We start from the raw sequence: 25,976 nt of genomic DNA, 5'->3' as shown, positions 1-25,976 counted from the left end.
AAATCTCAAGGATTTTAAGTTTGCTCGATTTCCTTATGGGCGTAGAACACGACCAGCGTGCCTGCAACGTTTTCAATCAGTCCCTATGTTTCTCTTGCGCTTTAGAGAACTGTTAAATTGCACAAGCAAAAGCTCTCTTCCAATATTATTCTAACAACACACTCTAAAACTAGCAGACACTCTTATGTTAACTAGCCTGGCTCACCGTTTTCAAAGTGAGCCCTCAAAAGCTAACTTGAAAGCAATACCAGAGGCCTGGACAAACACCTAATTTTGATCTTTTGTGCTCGTCTTTTCTTCTGAGAGACCTTTTCTTTTGTTGCTGCCCAGTGGAAAGCACATAGCTCATTGGTCCTGCTTTGAAAGATGAGAGCACTGCCCCTCAGTCCACCCCTCCGAGCACAATCACTTTAATGGAATTATGTAGAGAGGCCATCTCTGGAAGAAGAAAGGGAGGGCGAGGGGGGAGGGAAAGTGTCCGAAGGAGCCAGCAGAGCCTTAATTACCCCCAGTTACTAACACAGATATGTCCACTGAGAATTCATGCAGTGGTCCAAAGAGGATGTGCCACCCCATACAACAGGTTCCCTTACAGGCAGCAACTGACCCACGCACGAGTGACAGAAAACAGTTAGTGAATCAAAGATTACAGTAGAGGGTCAGGGGGGAAAAAAAAAAAGAGAGAGAAAAAAAAAAACCAAACCACACAAATGCTGCTACAAGCACGCCTCAAAACAGGAGTGTGCTATAAAAGCGCTGAAAAGATGATCTGCCCAGTGAAGACCAACATTTCTGGATTACAGATAGGAAGGAAGTTCAGACAATTTGCCTGACCTTCATGCTAAGAGGAATGCTTCCAGAAAATACATCTAAAAACAATGCGATAAGCACTTTACCAAGTTTGGTTTAACATCTGTTTAGGTACCAAGCTCTATCATACATATGCACTGACTGCCTGACATCCAGCATCACCTTACAAACAACACATTTTTACACAATGACAAAGGCAATCTGTTCACAGCGCCCAAACTTTCCCCTGAAGCTATGAAATAAATTTTCTTTCAGAACCAACATTTTCTGCTGGTCTGTCATGGACTCTCCGTGCCATTTTGACCCTTTTGTGCAGCAAAATGAAAACACTATCTATCATTACTTGCACCACAGTGACTTTCTACGAGGTGCACGGTTTCATTGCAAAAACATCTGTGGTCTGGTGACTCTTCTCAGATCTCAAGCTTTAGGAGTTGTGCTGTTGCAAGCATGACTGCAAGATGCAAAACTTTCAGGTAGGGCAACTAACAATCAGTCTGCCTCTCTCCTCCTTGAGAGGGCAACAAGGAACTGCACTAAAACACATTAAAATGGCTAGATGTAAAACAAGTCAGTCATGACAGGAAAACAAACAAAATATATGCAAGTAGAAACCACCACTGTATTTTTCTTAAGGCAAATATTGGCTACATAGCTTATATCCAGCTGCATCTATAATTAGGGCCCAAACTTCAGTGGGACATTCTGTTATTGCAGGTGTCAAGGGCCATGTGTGCTCCCACTCACACAGCACTCCCGTTTATTTGTCAGACACCAGGTTGTGGTGGTGCACCTACTCTACACTCGGTGTCCATGGGCTTGCTGGCATGCACAGTTGTGCGAGCAATGAACTATTACTATACGGACACTTTGCCGATGTAAATAAAGCAACTGCTTAATGAAGCTCAAAATTTGGCACTCATTTGTTGAATACAGAGGTGAGTTAACCTAGAAGGCTGACAAGTTTTATAGTGAATTTGCTAAACTGACACATTTGTCATAGACTGCCAGTTAGTCTGATACACATTTACTGCTTCTAATATGACAACTCTCATACTTCATTTGCTGAAGTTAAATCCAGATGCATTGAAAAGGCTTAAAATAAAAGGCTGGCATCAAGCTTCCTTTGTACACTACTTTTAATGCAAAATATTCATTGAAAACTCAGCATATAATGCTAAACATTTTCCAATTACACAGGTTAATAAACCAGGAAGCAGGGAAGACAGCTAATAGCACTTGTAAAGAGTTCAACTCAAATGCCTTGGCTCAGCAGGTAATTTCACCTGAAGTGTGGTGGCATGACACACAGGTCTCGGTTTCCTCAGCCATGAAATGCGTTGCAGTACCTCTCTCCGCACATGAACATGTCTGTTACTTTTCCCTCGCTATCTTCTTAGATGCCTCATTCTCTACAGCCTCTCTGACTGGTTGCGTATCTTTGACATTTAGCAAGGGTATTCATTTTAATTACATTCAGATTATGCTGAACAACCTCTCTAGTGGTTTGGCACAGCAGTGTTATTTTTAGCCTTTACATTTTCATACAGCACATCCCGGACTTCTAAAACATGCCCTGAAGAAAATTTCCATTTGTAATGATAATAAAAGTATCCAGGGCCCTACAACGTCCTTGGCTCTAATACACACCGCTGTTATATTCAATGGCACACTGGCATGAGCTATTAATAATGAATTTTGTGGCAGGAATTTGCACAGAAAAGTTTATTAAAAGAACACAGTAAGTGACAGCTTGTCACCAGGCGACGAAGCCTGATATACTACACACTTATATTCCTTCTTGAATGCTTTCAGTGAGCTTAAATTTGGTACAAATACCCATCTAGAAGGCCAAGAGAATTTGCTTCTCTCCTAACTTTTCATCTCCACGCTGATTCTACCTGAAACCATATTTCAATGGCATCTCATGTTCATCTCTTTCCAGGCCAGGACTCTGCTCTGCTAAGATAATGCACCAGAAGGATTACTCAGTCTATAGTCTATATTAGTGGCAGCAGCTGTGCAAGTTAATGTCGTCGTTGTTTTTAGTTAAATAGATGTTAATGGTTTATTTGAAGACTATTTAATTAAGACCAAATTTTTTGGAACAGTATTCTTGAAAGCACCATAGACAGATCTTGCAGGTGGTGTAAAAGGGGTCAACATGTGCAATCTGTATTTGGGCCTAATATTCTCAGGAGCTCAAATCCCTTACTCAGAGTAATTCTCTGAAGTATGTTCTGAGTGCTAATACCTTCTACAAAAATGTTGTTTAATGTCCATACAAAGAAGCATGTAAACAAGAAGAGGAGCCTGAAAGATTTCAGGCTTCCTGAAACTTCTGCTCTTCTGGCTGACAACACAGAACCTACTATTTCTTTTACACTTTGTGGGGTTTTATAGAGACAAAAGTGTATTTTTCCCCCACTTGCAAATGGATGACAACATGTTTTTAATGTAAATACTACTTACTACAGGTAAATACTACTGTACTTTAAAGGATGCTCAGAATAGCACAGGATAGCAATAACATGGAAAAGTAAATTACAACTTTGCAGAATCTGGAATAGAGTTTCACAGATTGTGTCCCCTTTTCCAAGAATGCTTTTTATGTGTGTAAAGTATTTTCCATAATTATATACATGGGAATTTGGTCTGGCTTAAATTTTTCCTTCAAAATGTTTTTCTTTAACTTTTTTTTTTTTTTTATAAACAAAATCACTTCTCAGGGGAAGCAATGCTGCTGTTGTCAAAATGTTTGACCACAGCCCAGTTGTAATTTAAATCCTTCACCATACCTGCTGTATTTTTTAATTAGTTTTGTGAAGAACAAGCATTGAATACACGTCAAACGTATTAACAAACTGAAAGGTTCAGAGTAAAAGACTAGGAGACTACTCAGAATCAAGGTTATTTTTGTTATCTTTCCTAATGCATTCAAGATTTAAATCCAAGCTATATTACTATCTTGATTGAAAAAGGGAGAACAAAATTATCTTGATGTAATTCCTCTGCATATGAAGTTTATACAACACTTAGAAAATGGAAAGCAGTCTGACTGATTGATTACTTAAGTAAAATAAACACACAGCTACTTAACTCTTAGCTAGCTATCTTCCTTTGTACAATTAAAAGGATTTCCCATCATTAATTCAGTTTTACAAATGCTAAGTTGAGCCTGCAGTTTGATGAGCATTTTAAACCAGCATTAGCCAACACTGCTGCTGAAAGAAGCCAGCCTGCTTCCCCTCGCCCTTCAGCCACTCACTCCTGCCACAACCTTCCTTTGCCGAGTTATTTTTCATTCAGGCCAACTTCCCACCCCGTCCCTGTGCAACCACACGAGTGTTAATGCAAGCACAGAGAGGAGCAGCACAAATTAGCACAGACAGGTACACAAGGAATGCGGGGTGTTTTCTTCCAAAAGTGCCAGCTTTTGCTACATTATTGTGCTCCGAGTTGCGCTTTGATGAACTCTGAGAACTAAGAGACGTCCCAAGGCGACAGAGCGAGCCACTGGCCAAACCACCTCGCTATTCCCGGCTGTGGCCAGCTGGTTAGGACCCAACACAGCCACCACGAGTCTGTTTCATCTTATGCAGCCTGGTGAAATCATGAACCTCAAACCTATCCACACAAAAACTCCAATGATAGAACAGCTGGGTTATGAGTTTATTAATAAAAAGTTTCCCTCAAGGGGGAGCTGTTATCTAATAGACTGAATGCAAAGCTGGAAGTCTGGAAATTTACAGCTCAGTTCTGTCACTGATTTCATATCACACTCAGTTTAAACCATCAGTACCCAGGCAACTCCACGAAAATGGCCCTTCTCTTCCTTGTGTTTCAGGTACCCAGTTTGTAAGATGGGGCAGTGAACAGTCGTCCGCCTGTGAAACTCATTGGAATGGTTACAAAGTGCTGGAAAAACACAGCATGTGTTCTTAGCAGAAGTAACAAAGAGAAGTGGAAATATGAATAACTGCCCAAAGTGGATTTTTGTCACACCGCTCCAAGCAGCATGCTTCAGCTGCCTTGCACAGGGGCACAAGGGACGACACAGGCCCTGGGGTCCCACAGGGGAGACTCCCCCTGGCTTCAACAAGGGGGACGATGACCCTTCAGAGACAGATCTTCCAACAGGGAGGCTCAAGCAAAAGAGGGAGGTGTAGGCACTGCTGGGCCCGCTGGAGTACCCCAGACTTGTGCCTGCACTCTGAATCATGCTAAGCAATTCACTTTTCTGTCCTACAACTTGGCTGTGCTTTGGTGCTGCTCTTCAGGTGTTTTATTGGGTTGATTGGAAGCATGATCTGGCTGGCATTTCTGAAGGAGAGGGACAGTTATCACTGCATGTATCACAGAGCTCTTCCCATCACAGCCCATGCATACCTGTCTACTCTGCTTGGATAACACACAAAGACTTAATACATCCAAGCCACTCCTGAGCAAAGTTTTCCAGCACAAATAACTGGTAGGGAATGCTACAGCTATGGGTTTTCCAAGGCAATTGGTTGTCACTGAGGCAACAAGGACTGATGGGAAACTAAGAGAAATTAGATAAAGGCAGGCGAGAAGCAGTAAGAAGGCGGCCAAAAGACATGAAGAGAGAAAAAAGGCTAGGTTAGGCCAACATTAACAATTATCATGAAAATAAAAATGAATACACAGGACTAATATAGTAAGAGGTATGCTTCTGACAGAGAAGTGCTGGACTAGACCAAGACTAAGAGGATCAGGAAGCCAGAAGACACCCTGTATTTCTTCCAACAGTTCCTACATACACGTGCAAATATAGACACACAGATACAGAGCTAGGCAACGGGCCGTGAGCACGTCCCTCCCTACGTCTTAAATATACAAAGTGGGCAATTGATGGATAAATGGACACAAGGCACAGTAGCACAACACCTACCCATCTGCCTCTCTTCCCCCATATACATCGTCCCACCCTACTGCTCCTAAACACCTCCAGTTCAACTGCCTTAAAAAAAAACCCTGAGATCTGATATGCAGACCAGATTTTCAAGATGTATTTGCACACAATATTTTGTGTCCTCCTTTGTCTGAATATACAAATGTGTCAGTTGCACGAAGAGCCACAGCATGCACAACTGGATGCACACGAGAGGCAGAAAACTGAAGTCTTTAACTGATCTACCAAACAGGATCGAGAATGTATTTCCCTGTCCCAGCTTCTACAAACATGTGCAGTAACAAGTATTTTTGTTTTCTGATGATAACCAGCTTGAGTTGGAGTACAATATTCAGCTATGATAATGGTAAAAACACTGTGGAAGTAAGTATAAATGCCGAAACACACTTTTTATGCAAAATGTATTTCTACTAAACTTTTTTCCCAGATGCAAAAAATCACAGGTTTGGAAGAGGCTTCACAGCAAGAGCTGCTTCTTCCGACACAAGACTGTTTTCTTCCCCACTTCCCGCATACCCTCCCTTCATTTGCCACAAAAGTGTGACTCCAGGCAGTCTGGGGGGGAAAAAAAAAATTGGCTTTTCTACAATTGCATCTTTTCCCAAAATAGAAAAATGCTTCTGTTAGCAATAATGCCTTCATGGCAAATATATAACCAAGGTGTTAGTCAAGGCAGGAAAGCTGCCAGAAAACATATTAGCTTAGCTTTAGAAGTGCATTTACTTATTACTAACACAGAATTTGCAAAGAGCCCCTACTATTACCTTTCCCATACAACTATCACAAGTGGTAACGTGACCCAAAAAAAGTTAATGAAAAAAAAACCTTAGGAGAAATTAAGTTAACATTTAATCACAACATCTGGATTGTTGTTAAACAAAGGAAGATAATAATAATAAATAAATAAAAAAAAACAAACGGGAAAAAAATTAAGAAATGTAACTAGCCCTGTACAGCAAATGTTTTCTTCTGTCCACTCTGAAGTCTCTTTCATGTGCTAATGGTGGCATTTTTTTAAACTCTTCCCCTTTGACTTACTCAGACCTTTAAGGACCTCACACATCTAATGGTTCCTCACATTCACCAAGAACAATCAAGAGAGGTCTGGGGGTTGACATGCAGTATGATTAATGGACAATGTTGATTTAATTTCCTATAACAGGAGTTTTCTCTAAGCTTTCTCCAAGGAGCAGTTTCTTTGCAATCCAGGACTTAAGTATTTTACTAATGAAGTCCAATAAATAGCAAATTAAATAATGCTGTCTCCCAGAGACAAATCCTCCCATTTCAGAAAAAAAAGAAAAAATAAAAAAACCCCACCGTATTTAAAGTTCTGTTTAAATCTAAAAAAGGTTGTATAGCAGGAATGTACATTGTTGTTAGGGATTTTTTTGGTTTGGTTTGGTTTGGTTTAGTTTGTTGTTTTGTTTAAGAAACTTGAGAAATTCCTGCCATTGTAAACTGTTTGATCTTTTTTCTCTTTAAACAGGGGTACATGTTTAATGTAATTTCCACCTCCAATAAATCAGTCTTTATTTATTGGTGACTTTTGCATTACAGCTACTAAAATGTATATTATTACATATTCATTGTAATACTTAGAAACATTTCAAAAGCAACTTTGAGGGGTTTTATTTAAAATAATTTACAACTTTCTCGATGTAAAGAGTGATCAGTATGCCCTTTTCATGAAGCAAATTTTAACCTTCAGCTCCAGCAAAGGAACAATGAAACACTATTTGCATACATACTAACTGTTACTCAATCAACATGACACAATTTCCCAACTGAATTCCCACACAGCTTTACCTTTAAATGGTGGAATTTCTACCCTGAGAATGCAGAGCAGCAGAGAGCATTTCCTGCAAGATTCTAATCGCCTTCCCACCACTGAAAATTTTACCTTTAAATACTTTGAAGACGGCACACATTTTGCTTTACTATAGGCTGGCGAGTTATCTTGCCAGAGTGCAAAAAATCTCCCCCTCCTATTTCCAAGGCTTTGCAACACCCTTGATTCCAGTTCTTCCAGTTGTGACACAATCAGTCTGATGTCCTGACAGAAACAACTGCATCTGACTCCGTTACGGGGACAGCTGATAAACAGAAAGTCTCTCAAAACCAGGCAACAACCCTCCGTGCTACTGGAGTGGGCCCACGGAACATAATCTCTCCTGTTGCCTTAGTAAAGCCTGTATCTTTACATTGTTACCTTTAAATTTAGTATAAGGCTTTGTCCCATGAAATAATGAAGCTTCCCTCATCCTGACAGCTCCCACTATCTCTTTAGAGAGCCAGGCTTAACTGGTCTTAGCGCACTCTTTTGTTTTTTGAAGTACAGTACATTCAATCTTTATTCTGCACTTGGGTATTCCTCCCTCACCATGTCCTTCCCCTCTAAAGAGCCACTAGCCTGGGAAGTTAAAATGAATTACTGCAAGAGTCAAGGCATGTTTAAATGAGGACGTCGGGACCATTTTCCCAGATAAATGGGTTCAAACTGGAACAGTTCAGAGAGCATGTTCAAGAAGGTTACATAAAAATATATTAGGCAATCCTTCCAACACACAATCTACCCGTTTCTGAAAGATCTTAACTGTCTAGTTAAGAGAGAGATGCATTCTTGCTAGAATGCATCTTTCTAACCCAAGATTAAGTGCTTAGCATGTAGACAAATTCATAATTTTCCATGAGTTTTAGACCCATTTCACGACTCTGCAGTTAATTCAAAGAAAGCCTACAGACTCCTCTTAGTGTCTGTCATACGTAACATTTTAATCAACACCAAAACCAGTTATGCTGCTAATGCAGATGTTACAGATTTCAGTATTCCAGCGCCTACTGAAGTTGATTACTGGCTAAATCAGTAACGGATTGAGAGGCTTGATGGTGCAATTTAAAATTGACAAATACATTAAACATCAATTAAAGCTTTCCGTTACAAATGAACTGTATGAAAAGAACATTTACTTTCAAAAAACAAAAACATGGGCAGAAGTAACTGTGATGTGATTAAAAAAAAAAGAATTGATAAATCCAATTTCTTTAATAGAGGCAAACTTAAATGCTGTCAGAAAGAATACATGACAAAGTAATTTTTTTTAAGAACAAAAATTAAAGTGAAAATATGTAATTATGATACAAATCTGCAATAGCGCACAGTGCAAGAGAAATAATTGCAGAACTACACAGGAAGAAAGGCACTACATTTTTACAGATGTGGCACTTGAACTGCATAATAAGTATGCAGCATTAGCAGCTGATAGCTAACCGGCCTCTCCTCAGCAAATCTGCTCACAACAAGCTGATATTTATCTAGGATTCCCACTCAGTCGTGTGTAAGAGTGCTTAAATAAAGCCCAGCCAAAGACACAGTTGTTGTAATGGATGCCATGCCAATAAGCTCCAACAAAGGGCCACATAGTTAAACACAAGCTTCAGTTTTGCTCAGTAAGAATTCAATTTACAACCTGAGTGAATCAATTTTTCATCTGAACAGAGCAGTTCAGTATTTTTCTTCCATAAGGGAGGCATGAACCAAGTGAGTGAGTCTGTGAATCAGTTTGGTCACCTCCTCACAGTATATTTGCACTGTGCAACCTCCTGATATTCCCCGCTTGCTTGTGCTGGTACAAGTCAAGCTGCACATGGACCAACAAGTACATCGTCAGAAATGCTGCACAAGACAGAGGTTTGATTCCTACCCTGCCTCTGACACCCAACCTAGCTCTTGCACAAGCAAGAACAGTAAATGTGAACCTAAAGACAAGCTCTCCACTACAAACATATCTAGAGAAATTACTAGCACTGATATACATTTGAAACAAAACATGATGTGACAGTCTGTAAATTCCCACAACAAAACAGAACAAAACCCAGTTTGATCTCTATTTACAGTTACAGCCTGTAAAATGCAATATAGTTCCTTATATAAAAGGGGTAAAAGCTTATCAAAGCATCATGTGCTTTGACATTTTGCAGGTAAAAAAAGTTACAGGGTAATAAAGCACCCTCCCTTCTCTCTTTTAATCTGTAAGGGTTTCTCCCCCTTCCCTTTTAAACCCTGAAAGAAAAAAAAACAAGGAAAAAAATGATATGCAGATACGCCACGTCTGCATTTGGAAGACAGGCTCATTTAGAGTGGTGACAGGTCTGCCTTTCATGATTATGAAGTAAGGAATGTGTCTCTCTTGTTTACTGACGTGTAGGGGAAGTGCACTATCATACCAGGACTAGGCAGGAGCTCAGGTTTGTTAAGTACAAATATACATAAACTGGCACATCTGCGAAAGAGAAAGAGGTCACAGTTAGCTGAAGAAGAGGTTGCTTTTAAACATGCCCAGTCTACTTCTAGGGCTTTTGGTTTTATTACTGTGCAATATGACCAATTCCTCCTCCCCTCTCTCAGCAAATCCCTTACGTTTTAGCTGATAAGCAGTAGTAGCAAGCCTGTTACACACAATCAGGAGAACTGACAGATAAGAGGTTTAGTTTAAGGATGTAATCAGCGTGAGTAAACACTAGACTGACCCAGCTGTAAACAGTGGAAATAAATGATAATATTTGTCCTGGTCACCTACTGAGCTATTAGACACTTTTCACTATGTAACAATGTAAATATAATGGCTACAGTATATACAGCATACAGTGCTATCGTCTGGTTTTCCAAGCAAGAAAACGGAGCTTTTAGTTGATCTCTATCAAGAACTAAAGTTATTTCTGATTTTTTTTTTTAGAGACCTGTAGTTTGTTCAAATCAACATTTCATTAACTGTGAATGTCTGATCTGATATAAAATACCTCAAGCAGAAATAAAGTATATCTGTAATACTAGATTATGTTTCATTGAATGGCATTTGAGAACAGTTAACTATGAAATTTAAAAAAAAAAAAAAAAAAAAAAAAAAAGGAGTGTTGAGGGAAAAGAGCTGTGTTTCTTTCACATCATTTCATGAAACTGTAGGAATGCCTGGCTCCTTGAATTTGTATGGGAATCCCAAGCTAAACTGCAGTAACTTATAGTTAGTAGTAACTTATAAGCAAAAAGCAGTATCAATTCCCACACAAGCAATTTTGGGTATCCCAGAATTTTCAGATACAAGTATATGAGACTACACTTTGACACCAACAAAACCTGGGATAAAGCTGAAATTACAGCCCTAGCTATCAGAAATAACTACATTAACACATGTAATGCTCTTACAGTATTCCTTCTCAATATTGCAGCATTTGCAGTTCTTAATGAGAAAGATGCCATCAAAGCTGTCACAGATGTCGTTTTTAAAATTTACATTTCTCTAGCACATCGACTTGCAATATGGTGCAAACGAAACCGCTATGTCATCTCTGACCATCATATCAACTGCTTTATGAAACTCCAATAAGCACTTTTACGGAATTATTACAAGAGACACTTGGGTGACATATATCAGGCAGTTTAATTGGAGAAATTCTTTGCATTGACTCTTCACACACCTTTATTCAATTTCTATAGACTGCAGAATCACCCCGTCATCTTTGCTGCCCTGGACTAAAGCTTAGCTATAATCATGGTTGTAACACGATATAAATAGATCCAGGGGAAATTAAACAACTGAAGGCCAAGTCTCTCGGGGAATACTAAGTGTACTAGGTAGCTGGCTAATTCTTCAGCACAAGCCCCCTTTTCAGAGGAGAGTGCCATGCAGGGTCACAAAATATGTCTTTGTGTCATTTAGACTTTGACAAATTCTTCACTTGGAAATTTTGTCCAAGTCGGGGCGGGGGGGGGGGCGGGGGGGGGGGGGGCAGGGGCAGGGAAATGCACTTAGTGCACTTTCCCTTATTTCTCCTCCCTGCAACTGGAAAGAGGTAGGACACAGACGAGCTTTCAGGCAGGGAAGTTTTTCTGATTAAGACCAAAGTTTTTGGAGTAAATTGCACAAATGAGTCTGACAGAATCTCATTATTTTTCCCAAAGAACTAGATTGGGGCAGGGGAAAATGCCACTGGGTAACATAAAACTGAAGTACCAGGAGAAGCAGCAAGGGCTTGTGATGCCCCTCATGTTAAACAGCTTAGATGACCCCAGTCAGCATAGAAGAAGCTTTCCCAGAGAGAGCGCCTGCAGTCTCTCCAACCCTCAGAGGAATCACCAACCAATTTTTTTTGTTTTTTTTTTAAAGCAGATACACTCCCTTTCATGGCAGTTTCTGCCCAGTCCCCTGCAGCCTGCAAGTGCCCCAAGCCCTCGGGAGGGAGCAGCGCTCCCGAGGGCTGCAGCTCCCAGCGCAGCACACTCCACTCCACAGGCTCTCCTTGGGAGGGGCCTTCACCAGGGAAAGGCCAAGGTATGTGGGCTCCCACGCTCAAGGCGTTTTCATCAAAGCTAACAGACCAGTTTTTCCATCCCCTAAGGTGGCTGCCTGAAAACGGTTATTTACTGCGATATCATCTTGTATGCAACAGAAACAAAAGAGCACCTAAGGTGCACACATCTCTGCCACAACCTGCTTGCCTCAGGGTTAGTGTGCATTTAGTGAGACCCTACATCAGCCTTGTCACCGAAGTGCAACTTTCTGAAATCCTCACTGTAACTACCATCACTCAAGGTGGTACAGCTCCCAGACAGCAACTACGGAAGGATGAATTAGCAGAGTGAATTCTTGCTTTCCTCCCTCCCTCCAAGCGTAGAAGGCACTAATGGCACAAGAACATGTTGCATTCCCCCATCACCAGTGGCATTCATTTAATTAATTACCAGCATGATAAGAACTGAAAAATAAAAAAAAGTTGAGAGAGGGAGACTTCCAGGCAGCCTGAAGAACAGTGTTCTTGTGTTACAGCATCAGAATTGATCATGCTTTCTTGAGTTTGTTAACCAAGAAGCTGAATTTGATTTTATTCTCACTAGATGTAGGTTCTAGGATGAGATTCCTATCAGCATTTTAACGTAGTTATGAAGAGTTCCTGGCTCCAATAAACCAAATAAGCTTAAAATGGGTTCTTCTGAGTCACTGCCCTTCTTGTATAGGTTCTACCTTCCTGCCAGTCATATAGCTGCGAACAGAGTGAGCTGTGATCGGCAAACAGTCCACCCAGCACAGCAGTGAGCACCAGCAACATTGAGGCAGAGATGCGTACACACATGCTTAAAATACTCTTTGAAAAAAAAAAAAAAAAATTGAAGACATTTAAAGGGGGACACGAGCTTCTCTGGATGCTCCCTTTGTTTTAACTTTCAAGCTTTGCCAATCCCTCTCCTGTTGCACAGCGAGAAGGTTCCCAAACTCTTCCACAAACAAAACTCACTTCAACTTCTTAACACACATACTCTGAAGCATTACAGAAACAGGACCTGTACCAGTAGACTCATCAAGCCTCATAATGAAAGACTTCCTGTTAGGGAAAACTTTCTAGAGCAGGAGGAAGCAAAGGAGGAATTAAAAATAGAGGCAAAAATGCATGGTATGCACCCAAGGGTCTGCTCCTGTGGCAAATTCAAGTGATAATGGAATTTACACTGGACTAGGAAACGGCCTGCTATTGAAAAATAAATGCCAAGACCTTTAACACAAACAAATGTCTATGTGAAACTGTGGATATTTATTTTGAGAACGGCAGCCCTGACTCTGATCAGATCATTTAATTCTATTTACATGGTGACTATCATGCTAAATAATCCAGTTTAAAAATACACAGAAGCAACTGAGTAGACCTACACTGGAGTAAGAGGTCAGTTCTCAAAAAACAAGGTAGGAACCAACAAGAGATTAAAACGTACAGCATAATATTCCCATTGCCATGTTCCATGTTCAGTCATTGTAACCTATTTTACACTACCATTGTTGATTCTGCTTTACCTATCAAACTTGTCCCTCCATTAAGAGTCCTGTAGACATTTGCAAATCATTTACAGTAGTTATACCAATGCTATCAACAATCAATGCAATCAACAGTGCTTATAATATCAATGCTAATGTTCTCTTTGATTAGAGAATATGATGAATTCCGATTTTGTGATGCACTTCAATTGCCACAGAGTAAGTGAACCATCTTCTTGAAACACACAGATTTTGCACAATTGGCAGTTGCACCAACGTCTGCAGAAAGTTCCACGGAGAGACATATTGACATGCTCCAAATGTCACTAGAAGTCTATCTGCAGTTTATTAACTTATGCAACAGAACAGGGAATGGTAGAGCAGCCTTAGGTCATGACAAAACTAAGACATAAAGAGGGAGTGTTTGGAAGCCACATAACTTCAGTGGCGACCGATAATGCATGAGAAACTACTCCATCTTTGCCACTGGGAAGCACCTAATACTATCAGCATATTCTTCCAAATTAGGAATAACCTTTTCTTTTGACCATGTTATCCAACATATATGAAACCAAAAATCTTAAAACACACTTTTCCCCTTCAGGTTTCACACTTGCAGTATTCTACTAACTCCTGTAGCTCATAATGAAGACATTTATTTTAAAGAGGCTGTCAATAAATCAGTAGTTTAGTGTCCTCAGGAGAGGCAAATGGATGACAGAACATTAGTCCTTAAAGCCTCTGTCCAGTTCTTGAAGATTCAGTTTACCATAGTCACAAAACCTAGAGCGGTGCCTTGCCTTGTTTTATCTCAAATTCTACTAGGTAGGACCACTTCCTAATAAGTACTATTTTAAATTTGAAATGCATAAATAAAATAACCTGGTCCCTTCTAAATGCGTGGATGTTACTACAGTCTTTGTGGGTTTATATATTGCGTCTCATTTTACCTGCTGTATTCTCCACGTGTGCAGCTGCCACAGGCAGAAAAAGGCTGGCTGAGCACTGTTTTCTAAGAAATAATTTAGCATGCACAATTATTTCAAACAGGCAGCTTCTCAGTGGGCAAATACAGTAGTCAGACAGGCACTGTCACTGTGAGAAGCCTATGTGAAATTTCCAGGCTTCAACATATGTAATCATCTTAGCAGTGGAAAATCATAACCTAATCAAATCTCCTGTGCCAAGTGAGTCTTTTGTAGCTGTAGCAATGAATGCAGTTTTCTGTAAATGCTACAAAGCAAACAAAAATAAGAAACCGGCAAAGAAACTTACACAAGAAAACTTCCCATATGTGATATACACTTCAAATAACTCAATAGATCCCATTAAAAATAAAACAAAAAGATTACTTCTTCTGAAGTTATTTGAAAAAAAGTGGATCTAACCTATGGCAGCATAAACTACACGTGTGAAAAATATAAATGATGGCAATCAGATTATAGGGAATGTATCATGTTTTGGTCACCATATTTAGATACTTAGAATTATGATAAGGAATAAGCACTCGACACATCACGTGCACCATGACTGAATGGCTAACTCAAGCACATGAATTTTTCCAGGCCCACACTTCTTGTAATTCAGTTAACAATGTGACCATATTAAAGCTGCAATTTCCCACACTCACTTTGCTTTTGTTTTCTCCTCTGTCTACATGCTTACTAGAAAGAAAAAACAATAAAAACACACAGATAATATACATTCTAACATAATTCTGTAAAATAATATTTTAATCTGAGGAGGATTAGTGTACTGAGAAAATCCATATGATGTAGATCACACAGTTCATAAGTTTGCATGTGTCTGAAATTACTGCTTTGTAACTGCATGATGAGAAGAGAAAAAAAAAATGCATTTATGTCCTAGGACACACAGACACCACATCCTTTCAACCCACTGCTCTTTTGTCTCACAGCTCTGTTAAACAGTCAGCTGCTGCCAGATGCTCTGGCTAGAAATGGTCACAGATGGTCAGTTGTCCAGTTAACAGACCAGAATGCTCTCCTCAAATCTCCCCTAAAATAGTATCTCAACTGTATGCAGCAGATGAGAATATCTGAGCATGGTCAAGAGGCCATTTGACCTAATTAAGACTGCAGGTCAATTTTGATAATTTAGTGAAGATTAATTCTCCACACTACCCCTAAGCAAACTCTCTCGACACACTTCAAACACTAACCGTCAAATCCTATATTACCTTTGCTGATTACATTATAGATCACATCTTTTTATGAAAGAAATTCTCAGTTATATATGTAAACAGAAGCACCTTCTACCTAGGGATAATACCAACACATCTGTACTAATACACATCGCAAGAGCTACCGGAGGAAACAGAGTCAGATGATTAATGGAAAGACTCCAATGGGACTCAGAAAGCTCTGTGCCCTAATCTTCGTGCTCAGTCCCGCAAATATTTACCAGTACTCTTTAAAAATATTAACAGGATAACAACATGCAAAAGGGCTACTTGCTACTACGGCGAGCAAGTAGTGAGCGTTGTGCAGTATAGCTGTGACAAAGGTTACAAATAACAGAGAAATAAGCTAGAAATACCAGAGAAAAATCTTTGGTATTTTGTATTAATCTTTCACTGTTTCTAGATCAGGCATAAATACACAAAAACTGAAAAAAATTAGTATTAAACTGTATATTTAAAAGACATGTCATTTACTAACAGTATTTACTAACGATAAGTTCCATATTTTGTGATAAGTACTTGGGTGTCCTTCTTCCAACTTACAGAAGATTTACAAAATCTGGTTATCCAAGTGTTGTGCAACACATATTTGGGAGAGGATTATTCCATCAGCAGCATAACTCAAGCTTGCTAAGCTTATTGCTGGGAAAATAGATGGCCGAACCTAATGTTGTTGCCTTACAGGTCTAACGATTTAAGCTCTCTAAGATGTCCTTTGACTTCGCTGACTTCCAGAAGAGTTAAGAAATATTTTACGTACTCACCTAAACCACTGACAGTATACTCAAGATCACCGGCATCCAACAGAATTGGTCCATTCTCCTGTTGGCCTTCTTCTTTGTAATACAGCTTGTACCCTTGAATAGTTGCAGTGTCGTCAGAGTCCTGCTGCCACTGTACTGTAATGGTTGTACAGTTCATCGGCTCCAAACGCAGCTCAGGAGACTTTGGTGCTGGTTTTAGAGAAAAATATTCTTATATTCTAGAAACAACTAATTTTCACACAAAACTCTGGATGCCCATCGGTCCAAAGTTCACTCAAGATTTGGATTCTAGCTCATCTGTGTACTCACATAATTATTTCTTTATTATGATGTCTGACTCCCCATAAGCTAATCTAACAACTTAATTTAGGATAAATCAAATAGAAACATTTTTTAAATTCTGCATCTTAATTAATTAATTAAATTTATAAGGTAGTTATTTTCAAAGAAAAACGAAAACACTCTGAAGACAGTTATCGAATTACCTCCTGTTTTAAAGTGAGCCAGAACAAATGTGATCAACAATAACATCACAGTTCATCAAGTGCTAATAATTTGCTATAGTAGTCAAAAGTCAATGAAATCTAAAGTGGATGGATGTGGATTACAGCTAAGAAATAAAGTTACAAATTCAAACCTACATCTTTTTCAAGCCATTCATGCAAAGCTGAATGCTCTTCTGCAAGACATTACTAAATAATAATGTAATCTAAAGCTCTATTATAACAACTTAAATTAGACTTCAAATATCAAGTCAATTTGCATATTAAAAACATACGTGCATTTTGTTTGTAATACAGACATACGTGCATCAACTCAGATCTTTCAAGTACCTGTACACACTGCTAATGTGTAATGTCCCGATTTGCAGAAAGGTATTTTACACTGAACAGCAATCGGGTTTGGGGTTGTTGGATTTTTTAATTCAAATTATATGGAACAGAAGAAAATGGTGTTATCACTGGAAATGAGTCTACAAGCTAAAACATTCGAGCAGCTCACAAACATAAATTAAAGTTTCCTGCCACCATTTCAAATATGTGAACATCAACATGTGGAAACAATCAAAGATTGACACCAAAATAATATATCTGCTTTTCCTTCTCCTGTCACATATAAGGCCTTTCATAAGACAGATTAGTTCCTTTTCAACTTTTGATCCTGAACTATGTATTAACTGCATTTATTAAAGGAATCAGAAGGATTTGCAGATTATGCACAGAATCATGGTTAGAACACTATTTTCTAGATCACCAGAACAAGAAGATGTAATGGGAAAACCTATTTCACATCTTTGCATTATCTGTCAGAAAAATTTGTAGCCTTCACATGAAGCCTGCAATTGACCCCATCTCTAGGCTGCTGGTAATGTTAAGAATTACCTTTCACACTTGTAGCTTTGGGAGTCCGGTGTGAAGTCCACAAAGATGCCTCTCCCCAACCAATCCTTGTTGCAGCAGTGATACGAACCAAGTAGACACTGTCAGGCCTCAGGCCTTCAAGGAGATACTCATCTGAAGTCCCTGGAAGCTCCAAGACTTGGATTTTGGTCTCCGTGCTGAGGCGGAAAGACAGACGGTACAGGACCACTTGACCTCTCCTGTATTTTGTGGGAATTGGCAGCCAAGAGATGAGAATATCCGTAGGACTCCTGCTTGTCAAACTAATTTCAGGAGCTCTCAAGGGAACTAAAAAGGAAAAGACAAAGCTTTTTTGCTCAGGGAACAGAGAGATGGAAAATTCTTGTCTGACACCTTAGCCTATGATGAGGTGCCAGTAATGTAAGAGTAAATACCCAAGAAGTTTTGTAGATTCTTGTTTAAGGATAACTTGACACTGCTCATACCTCTCATCTTCTGTACACAGTATAGCCTTAGCAAGCTCCTTCCTGTAAGGCTTTCAACATTTTCTTCTCTTATTGTTGCCAGCAGTAATTAAAGGCAATCAGCACCTTACTGTTCTGACAAACTGACTGTCAAGGTTAGATGCAGCAGCTTAAACTGAGAGTCTAGACAACAACCTGTACTGCTGAAGACTCAGTGCATGTTCTCTTCCGCCAACCATATAATGAGAGTAGTAACTCCTGGCAAAGAGACAGGCAGACAACTGGAACCAGCAGTGTTCCACACTGCCAAAGCTTAACCCTGTCAAAATTTATTAATCAGTTCTAATGAACTATACTAAACAGTTTGTTGTTGCCACGATGTTCAGATTAGTTAAAGCACTGCACAGAAGTCAGTCAGTAGGGTCTTTTATGAAATTCTGATTCTACTAACAAGCATATAGACCAAAAAAAAAAAAAAAACCCAAACAAAAAAACGCAAATTTTTTTTTGGTATAGCAAATGTTTATTCCAAATTTTCCTTCAAAATTCGCAAAAGAAGCAGTGGGTATGCAGTTTGATTCACATTTCAGATGCCCAAGAGAGAGTCATAGAGACTAAATCCTAGGCTATCATCAAATTCTCAACACTGAGGGAGTTCTTAAAGATCTAGAATAGTTATTCACATGATTTAATGAAATGTCTTTCAACATAGAAAAAGACACTGTGTAGTGCACAATGTTTACCTGTCAGAATGTTATTTTATTCTCATTCCTTTCATTAGCTGGGTCAGGCTTACATTGCACATATCCAGAAGTCTCACTGAGATCAATGGAAATTTGGGATCCTCAAGAGCTATTAGCACTGGATTGCACATTTTTATTCAGTGCAAATAAAAATGTTCACCTATATTTGTCTTACCATCTTCAAGGGTATGCTGAGTCACATGATCTGACATCTGACTGGCTCCCAGAGGCATATAAGCTACAATATAGAAGGTGTAGTTGCTGGCTGGTTCCAAGTCATCAATAATGTAATGGGTTGTATCATTTCCAATGACCACTTGGTACTCTTCGTTATTTAAACCTGGCATAAACCAAGGGTTAGACAATCAAAAATTTCTGATAATCCCTAAACATCACAGTATCTTGGCTTTAAGATCTTACAAAGTTATTTTATGTTCTTCTCCAGCCTACCTCTATTTTTTCAGCCCTACTAAGTAAAAGCTCTTTTATGCACAGGAGTAACTGTGTCTTGCTGTGGTGTAGATTCTGGTGTTTCAGGATTTTCCTGAATAAGGGATGCTGAATGCAATTCTAAACCCTATTTAGAATTAGTCACAACAAACTGTGCCCAATGTACAGTAACACAACAGACAAGCTCTAATAGCCTTATCATTCATACCAAGCTTCTAAATCTATTTGTTTAGAGTCAGGGAGGTTTTTTTTCAAAACCTATTTACGGAGCCTTTCTATAGCAGACTGCAAGGAATGCGAGGACTTCACTCCATCAAAAACAAAACAAACACCCCCCCCAGAAAGAAACAAACAGAAAGAATTTATTCAGCAAAAGGCTCTCATTTTAGCCTTGCGAATTCTATTACATTTGATTGACACGTTTTTTTCTTTAATTTGGAGAAAGGCCAATAAGAACAGACCAGAATAAGCTTCAAAAATGTTTGGCTCCTTAGTGAGTTGTTAAAAAAAAGAAAAAAAAAAGAAAAATTCTCAGCAATTCACATTAAAATATGCATAGCAATGCATGCAGCAGCCCTTGTCTTTGTTGGGCTTTATTCCTATAGAGGAAGGCTATAAAGTGGAATAAGTGTGGTGAAAGCTGCTGTGTTAACGAACAATTCACACCAAGTGCATGTCAACTTAATCAAAACTCCGTAAGAGCCAGCTCCTCCTCTTCACAACTGAATTTATAAACAAAACGAAAGGCAAATTCCACCATTAAGTTTTCCCACATTTATGAATTAACTTGATAGCATTTTAATTAGACAAGATTACGAGCATCTCACAACAGACTAGTTAATGGCTTGTTAATTAGGAATTGCAAGGCACGATTTCTGACCTGCTAAACAAGATCCTTGAGCTCAAATTAAAAGGACTTGTTCTCTCATTGAATGGATTGCTAGGCCTCATGCAGAGGCCCTAATGAAACAGCCATAATAGAGAACAAGGCTTGCCTTCCACCACAATCAGTGTTCCCTTTGTGCCTTTTCTAAATCACTAACAAGGAATTAACACACTCCAACATGCACGCTCATCAGACCCTTATTCTTCTTGCCACTATGACCCTGATTTGAATGTAAAATATTCCGCTTAAAGAAACAAAAAACAAAATCACAAAAAAACACCTGTTAGTTTCTTCAACTAACTTGATTAAAACACTAACTTTTTTTTAAATAGGGAAGAGGACCTGAACCTGTTTTTACAAGTGAAACATCAGAATACTCGAGTTGTGAAATTAAATTAGTATCTTTTGTACTCAAAGCACCTACCACATTATGAAGTCCACAGAAAAAACTCTACAGAACCGCATATGATTAGTGTATTATCCAGTTTTCCTTTCTGTTTAAAGTTTATGGAATCATAAGCATCAGTACAACTTAGGGGATTTAGCAAGCACTGTTTTTCTTTTGCAATAAAATGTTCTTTACTCACACTGACAAATGTGATCCCTAACTAAAACAAGACAGCAATATATGAACATAAATGTATAAATAAAAAGTTACACATGAGAAGCTTTAAGCAAGTAAGATATGCTCTAGTTAAGTCAGATACATCTGAGATTGTTTTTAATCTTCATTATGGTCTGAAACAGGGTGTGAGGGCGGACTGGGGAAAGACAGGCTGAAAGCAATACATTCATACAAACTATTTACATTAATACATAATATATTTACATATATATAATACATAAAATATTTACATTAATCCATTAACATTGCCACGAAGGACAAGGAGAAGGCTGAGGTACTTAATACCTTCTCTTCCTCAGTCTTTAACAGTCAGACTGGTCATCCTCGGGGTTTTCAGGCCCCTGAGCTGGGAGATGGAGATAAGATGCAGAATGAAGTCCCGGTTGTCGAAGAGGTGGCAGGCACCGACCTGCTCCTCCACCTGAATGCTCACAAGTCCATGGGGCCAGACAGGATCCACCCGAGGATACTGAAGGAGCTGGCAGAGGAGCTGGCCAAGCCACTCTCCATCATTTATCAGCAGTCCTGGTCAACCGGGGAGGTCCCAGATGAGTGGAAGTTAGCAAATGTGATGCCCCTCTACAAGAAGGGTCGGAAGGAGGATCCAGGGAACTACAGGCCTGTCAGCCTGACCTCAGTGCCGGGAAAAGTCACGGAGCAGATCATCTTGAGTGCCATTACACGGCACATGCGGGACAACTGGGGGATCAGGCTCAGCCAGCATGGGTTTATGAAAGGGAGGTCCTGCTTCACTAACCTGGTCTCCTTCTATGACAAGGTGACCCGCTTAGTGGATGAGGGGAAGGCTGTGGCTGTTGTCTACTTGGTCTTTAGTAAGGCCTTTGACACCGTCTCCCACAGCATTCTCCTGGAGAAGCTGGCTGCACACGGCTTGGATAAGTGCACTCTGCGCTGGGTTAAAAACCAGCTGGACGGCCGAGCCCAGAGAGTGGTGGGGAATGGAGTCAAATGCAGTTGGCGGCCGGTCACAAGTGTTGTTCCCCAGGGCTCAGTGTTGGGGCCAGTCCTGTTCAGTATCCTCATTGATGATCTGGATGAGGGGATTGAGTGCACCCTCAGTAAGTTTGCAGATGACACCAAGTTGGGTGGAAGTGTTGATCTGCTGGAGGGTAGGAAGGCCCTACGGAGGGACCTGGACAGGCCGGATCGTTGGGCCGGGGCCAACTGTATGAGATTCAACAAGGCTCAGTGCCGGGTCCTGCACTTCGGTCACAACAACCCCATGCAATGCTACAGGCTGGGGGACGAGTGGCTGGAGAGCTGCCTGGCAGAAAAGGACCTGGGGGTGTTGGTTGACAGCCGCCTGAACATGAGCCAGCAGTGTGCTCAGGTGGCCAAGAAGGCCACTGGCATCCTGGCTTGGATCAGGAATAGTGTGGCCAGCAGGACCAGGGAGGTGATAGTGCCCCTGTGCTCGGCACTGGTGAGGCCGCACCTCGAGTACTGTGTTCAGTTTTGGGCCCCTCACTCCAAGAAGGACATCGAGGTGCTGGAGCCTGTCCAGAGAAGGGCAACGAAGTTGGTGAAGGGTCTAGGGCACAAGTCTTATGAGGAGCGCCTGAGGGAGCTGGGGTTGTATAGTTCGGAGAAGAGGAGGCTGAGGAGAGACCTTATTGCTCTCTACAACTACCTGAAAGGAGGTTGTAGCGAGGTGGGGGTCGGTCTCTTCTCCCAAGGAACAAGAGATAGGATGAGAGGAAACGGCCTCAAGCTGCGCCAGGGGAAGTTTAGGTTGGATATTAGGAAAAACTTCTTCACCAAAAGGGCAGTCAGGCATTGGAACAGGCTGCCCAGGGAAATGGTTGAGTCTCCATCCCTGGAGGTATTTAAAAGAAGGGTAGACGTGGTGCTTGAGGACATGGTTTAGTGGTGGACTTGGCAGTGATAGGTTAACGGCTGGACTCGATGATCTTAAGGGTCTTTTCCAACCTTAACGATTCTATGATTCTATGATAATTATCCAGAATTCTTACAGAGTAAATAAGGTGTTGATAGTGTCAACAGTCTATGTTAGCACCTCTATGGTATGGTGTGAATGTCATCAAAAGATTTTCCTTAGTATTTAATTTGCATTTCTTTAAATATAGTTGCTTCTAAAATTACATTAGAGAGATGGCTGATATGATACTTTCTCACAAAGGCATTTTCTAGGTTTTTAATAATGCCTCTGATATGTGGGCAACATTGTCAGAAAGGTTTACAGACTATCACTTTGAAAGCAATTATTTTTACAGAAGTGCAGTCCACTAGCCTTTGAAGCTCAACATTTTTTCTGCAAAATGAGACAAAAGTAGTTTTATGTACTGATGCAGATCCTCTGGTACTACCCAATCATGCTACCAAAGGAAAACCGCATGCAGATCACCTACATTTTTATTCCCACCACTGTAATTACTCCCCTTAACACAGCCCTCCCCACTCTCCTTGTGTGGATTTCTTTACTAATGTGAAAGGATGCACAACAGCATCATATTAAATAAGTATCACAAGACAGTCTGGAAAGATGAAAAAAAATGGGTATTTGAGAAAGCAAGTTCAAATAATTCAGAGTTTTTTGTTGGTTGCTTGCTTTTGTTTCGAGTTTGTTTTGTTTTTCAAACCAAGACAAGCTATAATCTCATTTCACAAGACATAAACGTTGGATAAGCAAGCAAATGAAGCAGGGATTGCAAAACGATTTTGCAGAAAACACATTTCAGAGATACTTCCTTTCACTACTGTGCAAGAGCATTTCCTGCACAAATACACACTTCCCTGAGGACAGTTTTCCAGTTTTCTTTTCTTCAAAGAAACCAGTCTCTGCTCTCTACACTGGCACTGGATATATAATTACCCAGATAACTTATCTAGCGTGACTTTATTCATATTAACTTTAAGAGGGGGTTGTGAGCACAATACCTCAGTGACTGAAAGTTTAGGGGGTAATTTCCCGCACCTCTTGTCCTCATTATCTTTTAAAACTCTTTCCTTCCTTCCTTCAGACAAAATTCTCTTATGTCCTGAAATATCCCACTTGCAAAAGCAAAGGCAGCTATTCCTGCATCAGTATTAGAGTAATTAAGCTGTCCTTCCTGTCCTCTGCTTAGCAGATGGCAGACTGGTATTCCACACAGAGCTGAGCATCTGCAGTCCTGCCCTTGAATAAACCACTTACTGAATAGAAATGGAAAAAGAAATCACTCCTAGAAAACAGAGCTGCATTGCAGCTTAGCTTAAGCCATGCACCTAACAAATTTTCAAGTCATTTTGCAATCACTTCGCCTGCTTATGAAAAATGCGTCTTTTCTATCACCTTAAAGATTACCTTAACTTAAAGCAATTAAATAATACTAAGGGGTTTTAAAACATCTAGTTACTCATTTTTATTCTAAATATCCATTCCCTTTTATATAGGAATTTATATAGCATTTCAGAGACTAGTATAAACCATTCATGGCTATTTCAGCATATTTTAGAGTTTGAGTATACTTTCCTCATTATAGAAGACCAAGGGGTGAAAGGAGAACAGATTTTACCATTCAGCCAATATTCGTTCTAAGAGAAGATAGTTAAGCCAATAAAACATCGCTTATTCTACTCCAAAATATAGGAAAGCCAGTAAAGTTGCTAGAATTTGGGGATCTAGACAGAAGTGCTGTCTCTGGTGAAAAGTTCAACTCTGTAAGCCTCCAGGATTCTGTTGTATGCTCTGTCCTTCCCTGCCAAGCACACACATGGAAGAGAGTAGGCAGAAGCTCCTACTGAGGACAGAGGGAAACCCAGATAGTAGTATGGAGGCCCCAGGTTTTAAAGCCCCTGCTTAACTTTAAAATCTGCTCACTAGAGTGATCAGACAAGGATGAGTTGGAAGAACGCTCAGTCCCACAAATGAGATGATATGGCAAAAGCATTCTTCCCCAAGCATGCCTGTTGATTATGATATGCATTTATATGTTGGTATGCTCTGATGCAGCCCTGGTTATGAACCATTCAAATTTAACAGTCTTTGCAAGGACATTTAAGTTCTTACCACATACAAGTAGTTAAATAGTATTTAAATCAAATTGCTTACCTTCTGCTTTCATGTAATGCACGGAGTATGCAATCACTTTGTCTGAATTATACAATGGCCTCTCCCATGCTAGCAGGATCGCTGAGCTTGACATTGTTTCAGCATGGACATTGTAAGGTGCACTGGGTCTGTCTTCTGACATAACTACAGTAAGCCTGGCCCTGGAGAGAATAGATCCCTGGCTGTTCTCAGCCATGCACTGATAAATGGCATCGTCTTCAGGAATGATCTGGTTAATCACCAATTTACTGAATCCAAAAGGAAGAAAAAGGAGGAAAAAAGCTCACATCGTGAATAAACTTAGCTCTACATAATGCAACAACAGCTACATTTGCCTCTGCTTCATGAGTTTAGTATAATTGACTTATGGGCCACAAACTCTTCTATTAGAAATGGACGTGCAGCTGTGAAACTTAGCAACTTGAAGTGTTCCTCAAAAGCTGCCATGTTTATGTTTATGCCTGCAAAGCCAGGCACAGCGAAAACAAGCCTGTAAATCTGTTCCCCCCCTGCAAAAAGCACAACCTTAATGTTGTCATTTCTTAACCAACTCTTTAATGTGAGCTGCTCACGACACAGAAGTAGTGAAATGGAGCCTGAAACAACTAGCAAGATTCTGTTCTCTGCTACACTACTGTAAATCTAGAGCAACTCTGTGGTGAAATCACTTTAGTTTCCCCCCAGGCAGTGATCACAAAAACTTTGCTGAGGATTTTAGGTATTGACTAATGTGCATTCCTTCTGCCAAGGAAATGTCCTTAACTACATTTCATGTTCAATTTCATGTTTACTTGAGTTATATCTTGCTTCGCTATGTTTAGTCACTGGAATTTCATCCTTTGGTAAAGGATTACTACATCACT

General features: G+C 40.0%; 1 protein-coding gene across 1 annotated transcript in view; it reads right to left on the bottom strand.

Annotated features, from left to right (window-relative positions):
- PRTG (protogenin) overlaps window positions 1–25,976 on the bottom strand; it is a gene marked incomplete at both ends in the record, with an annotated part of 89,113 nt that overhangs the window by 21,229 nt on the left and 41,908 nt on the right. The window contains 4 exons of the mRNA XM_082322050.1: window positions 16,513–16,701; window positions 17,895–18,200; window positions 19,256–19,420; window positions 25,114–25,361. Coding sequence (XP_082178176.1) covers window positions 16,513–16,701; window positions 17,895–18,200; window positions 19,256–19,420; window positions 25,114–25,361 — 908 coding nt within the window. The remainder of the gene's footprint in view (window positions 1–16,512; window positions 16,702–17,894; window positions 18,201–19,255; window positions 19,421–25,113; window positions 25,362–25,976) is intronic.

The sequence above is a fragment of the Platalea leucorodia genome (assembly GCF_965183815.1).
Source record: "Platalea leucorodia genome assembly, chromosome: 9".
Lineage (NCBI taxonomy): Eukaryota > Metazoa > Chordata > Aves > Pelecaniformes > Threskiornithidae > Platalea > Platalea leucorodia.
This window is presented reverse-complemented; position numbering and strand designations above follow the sequence as displayed.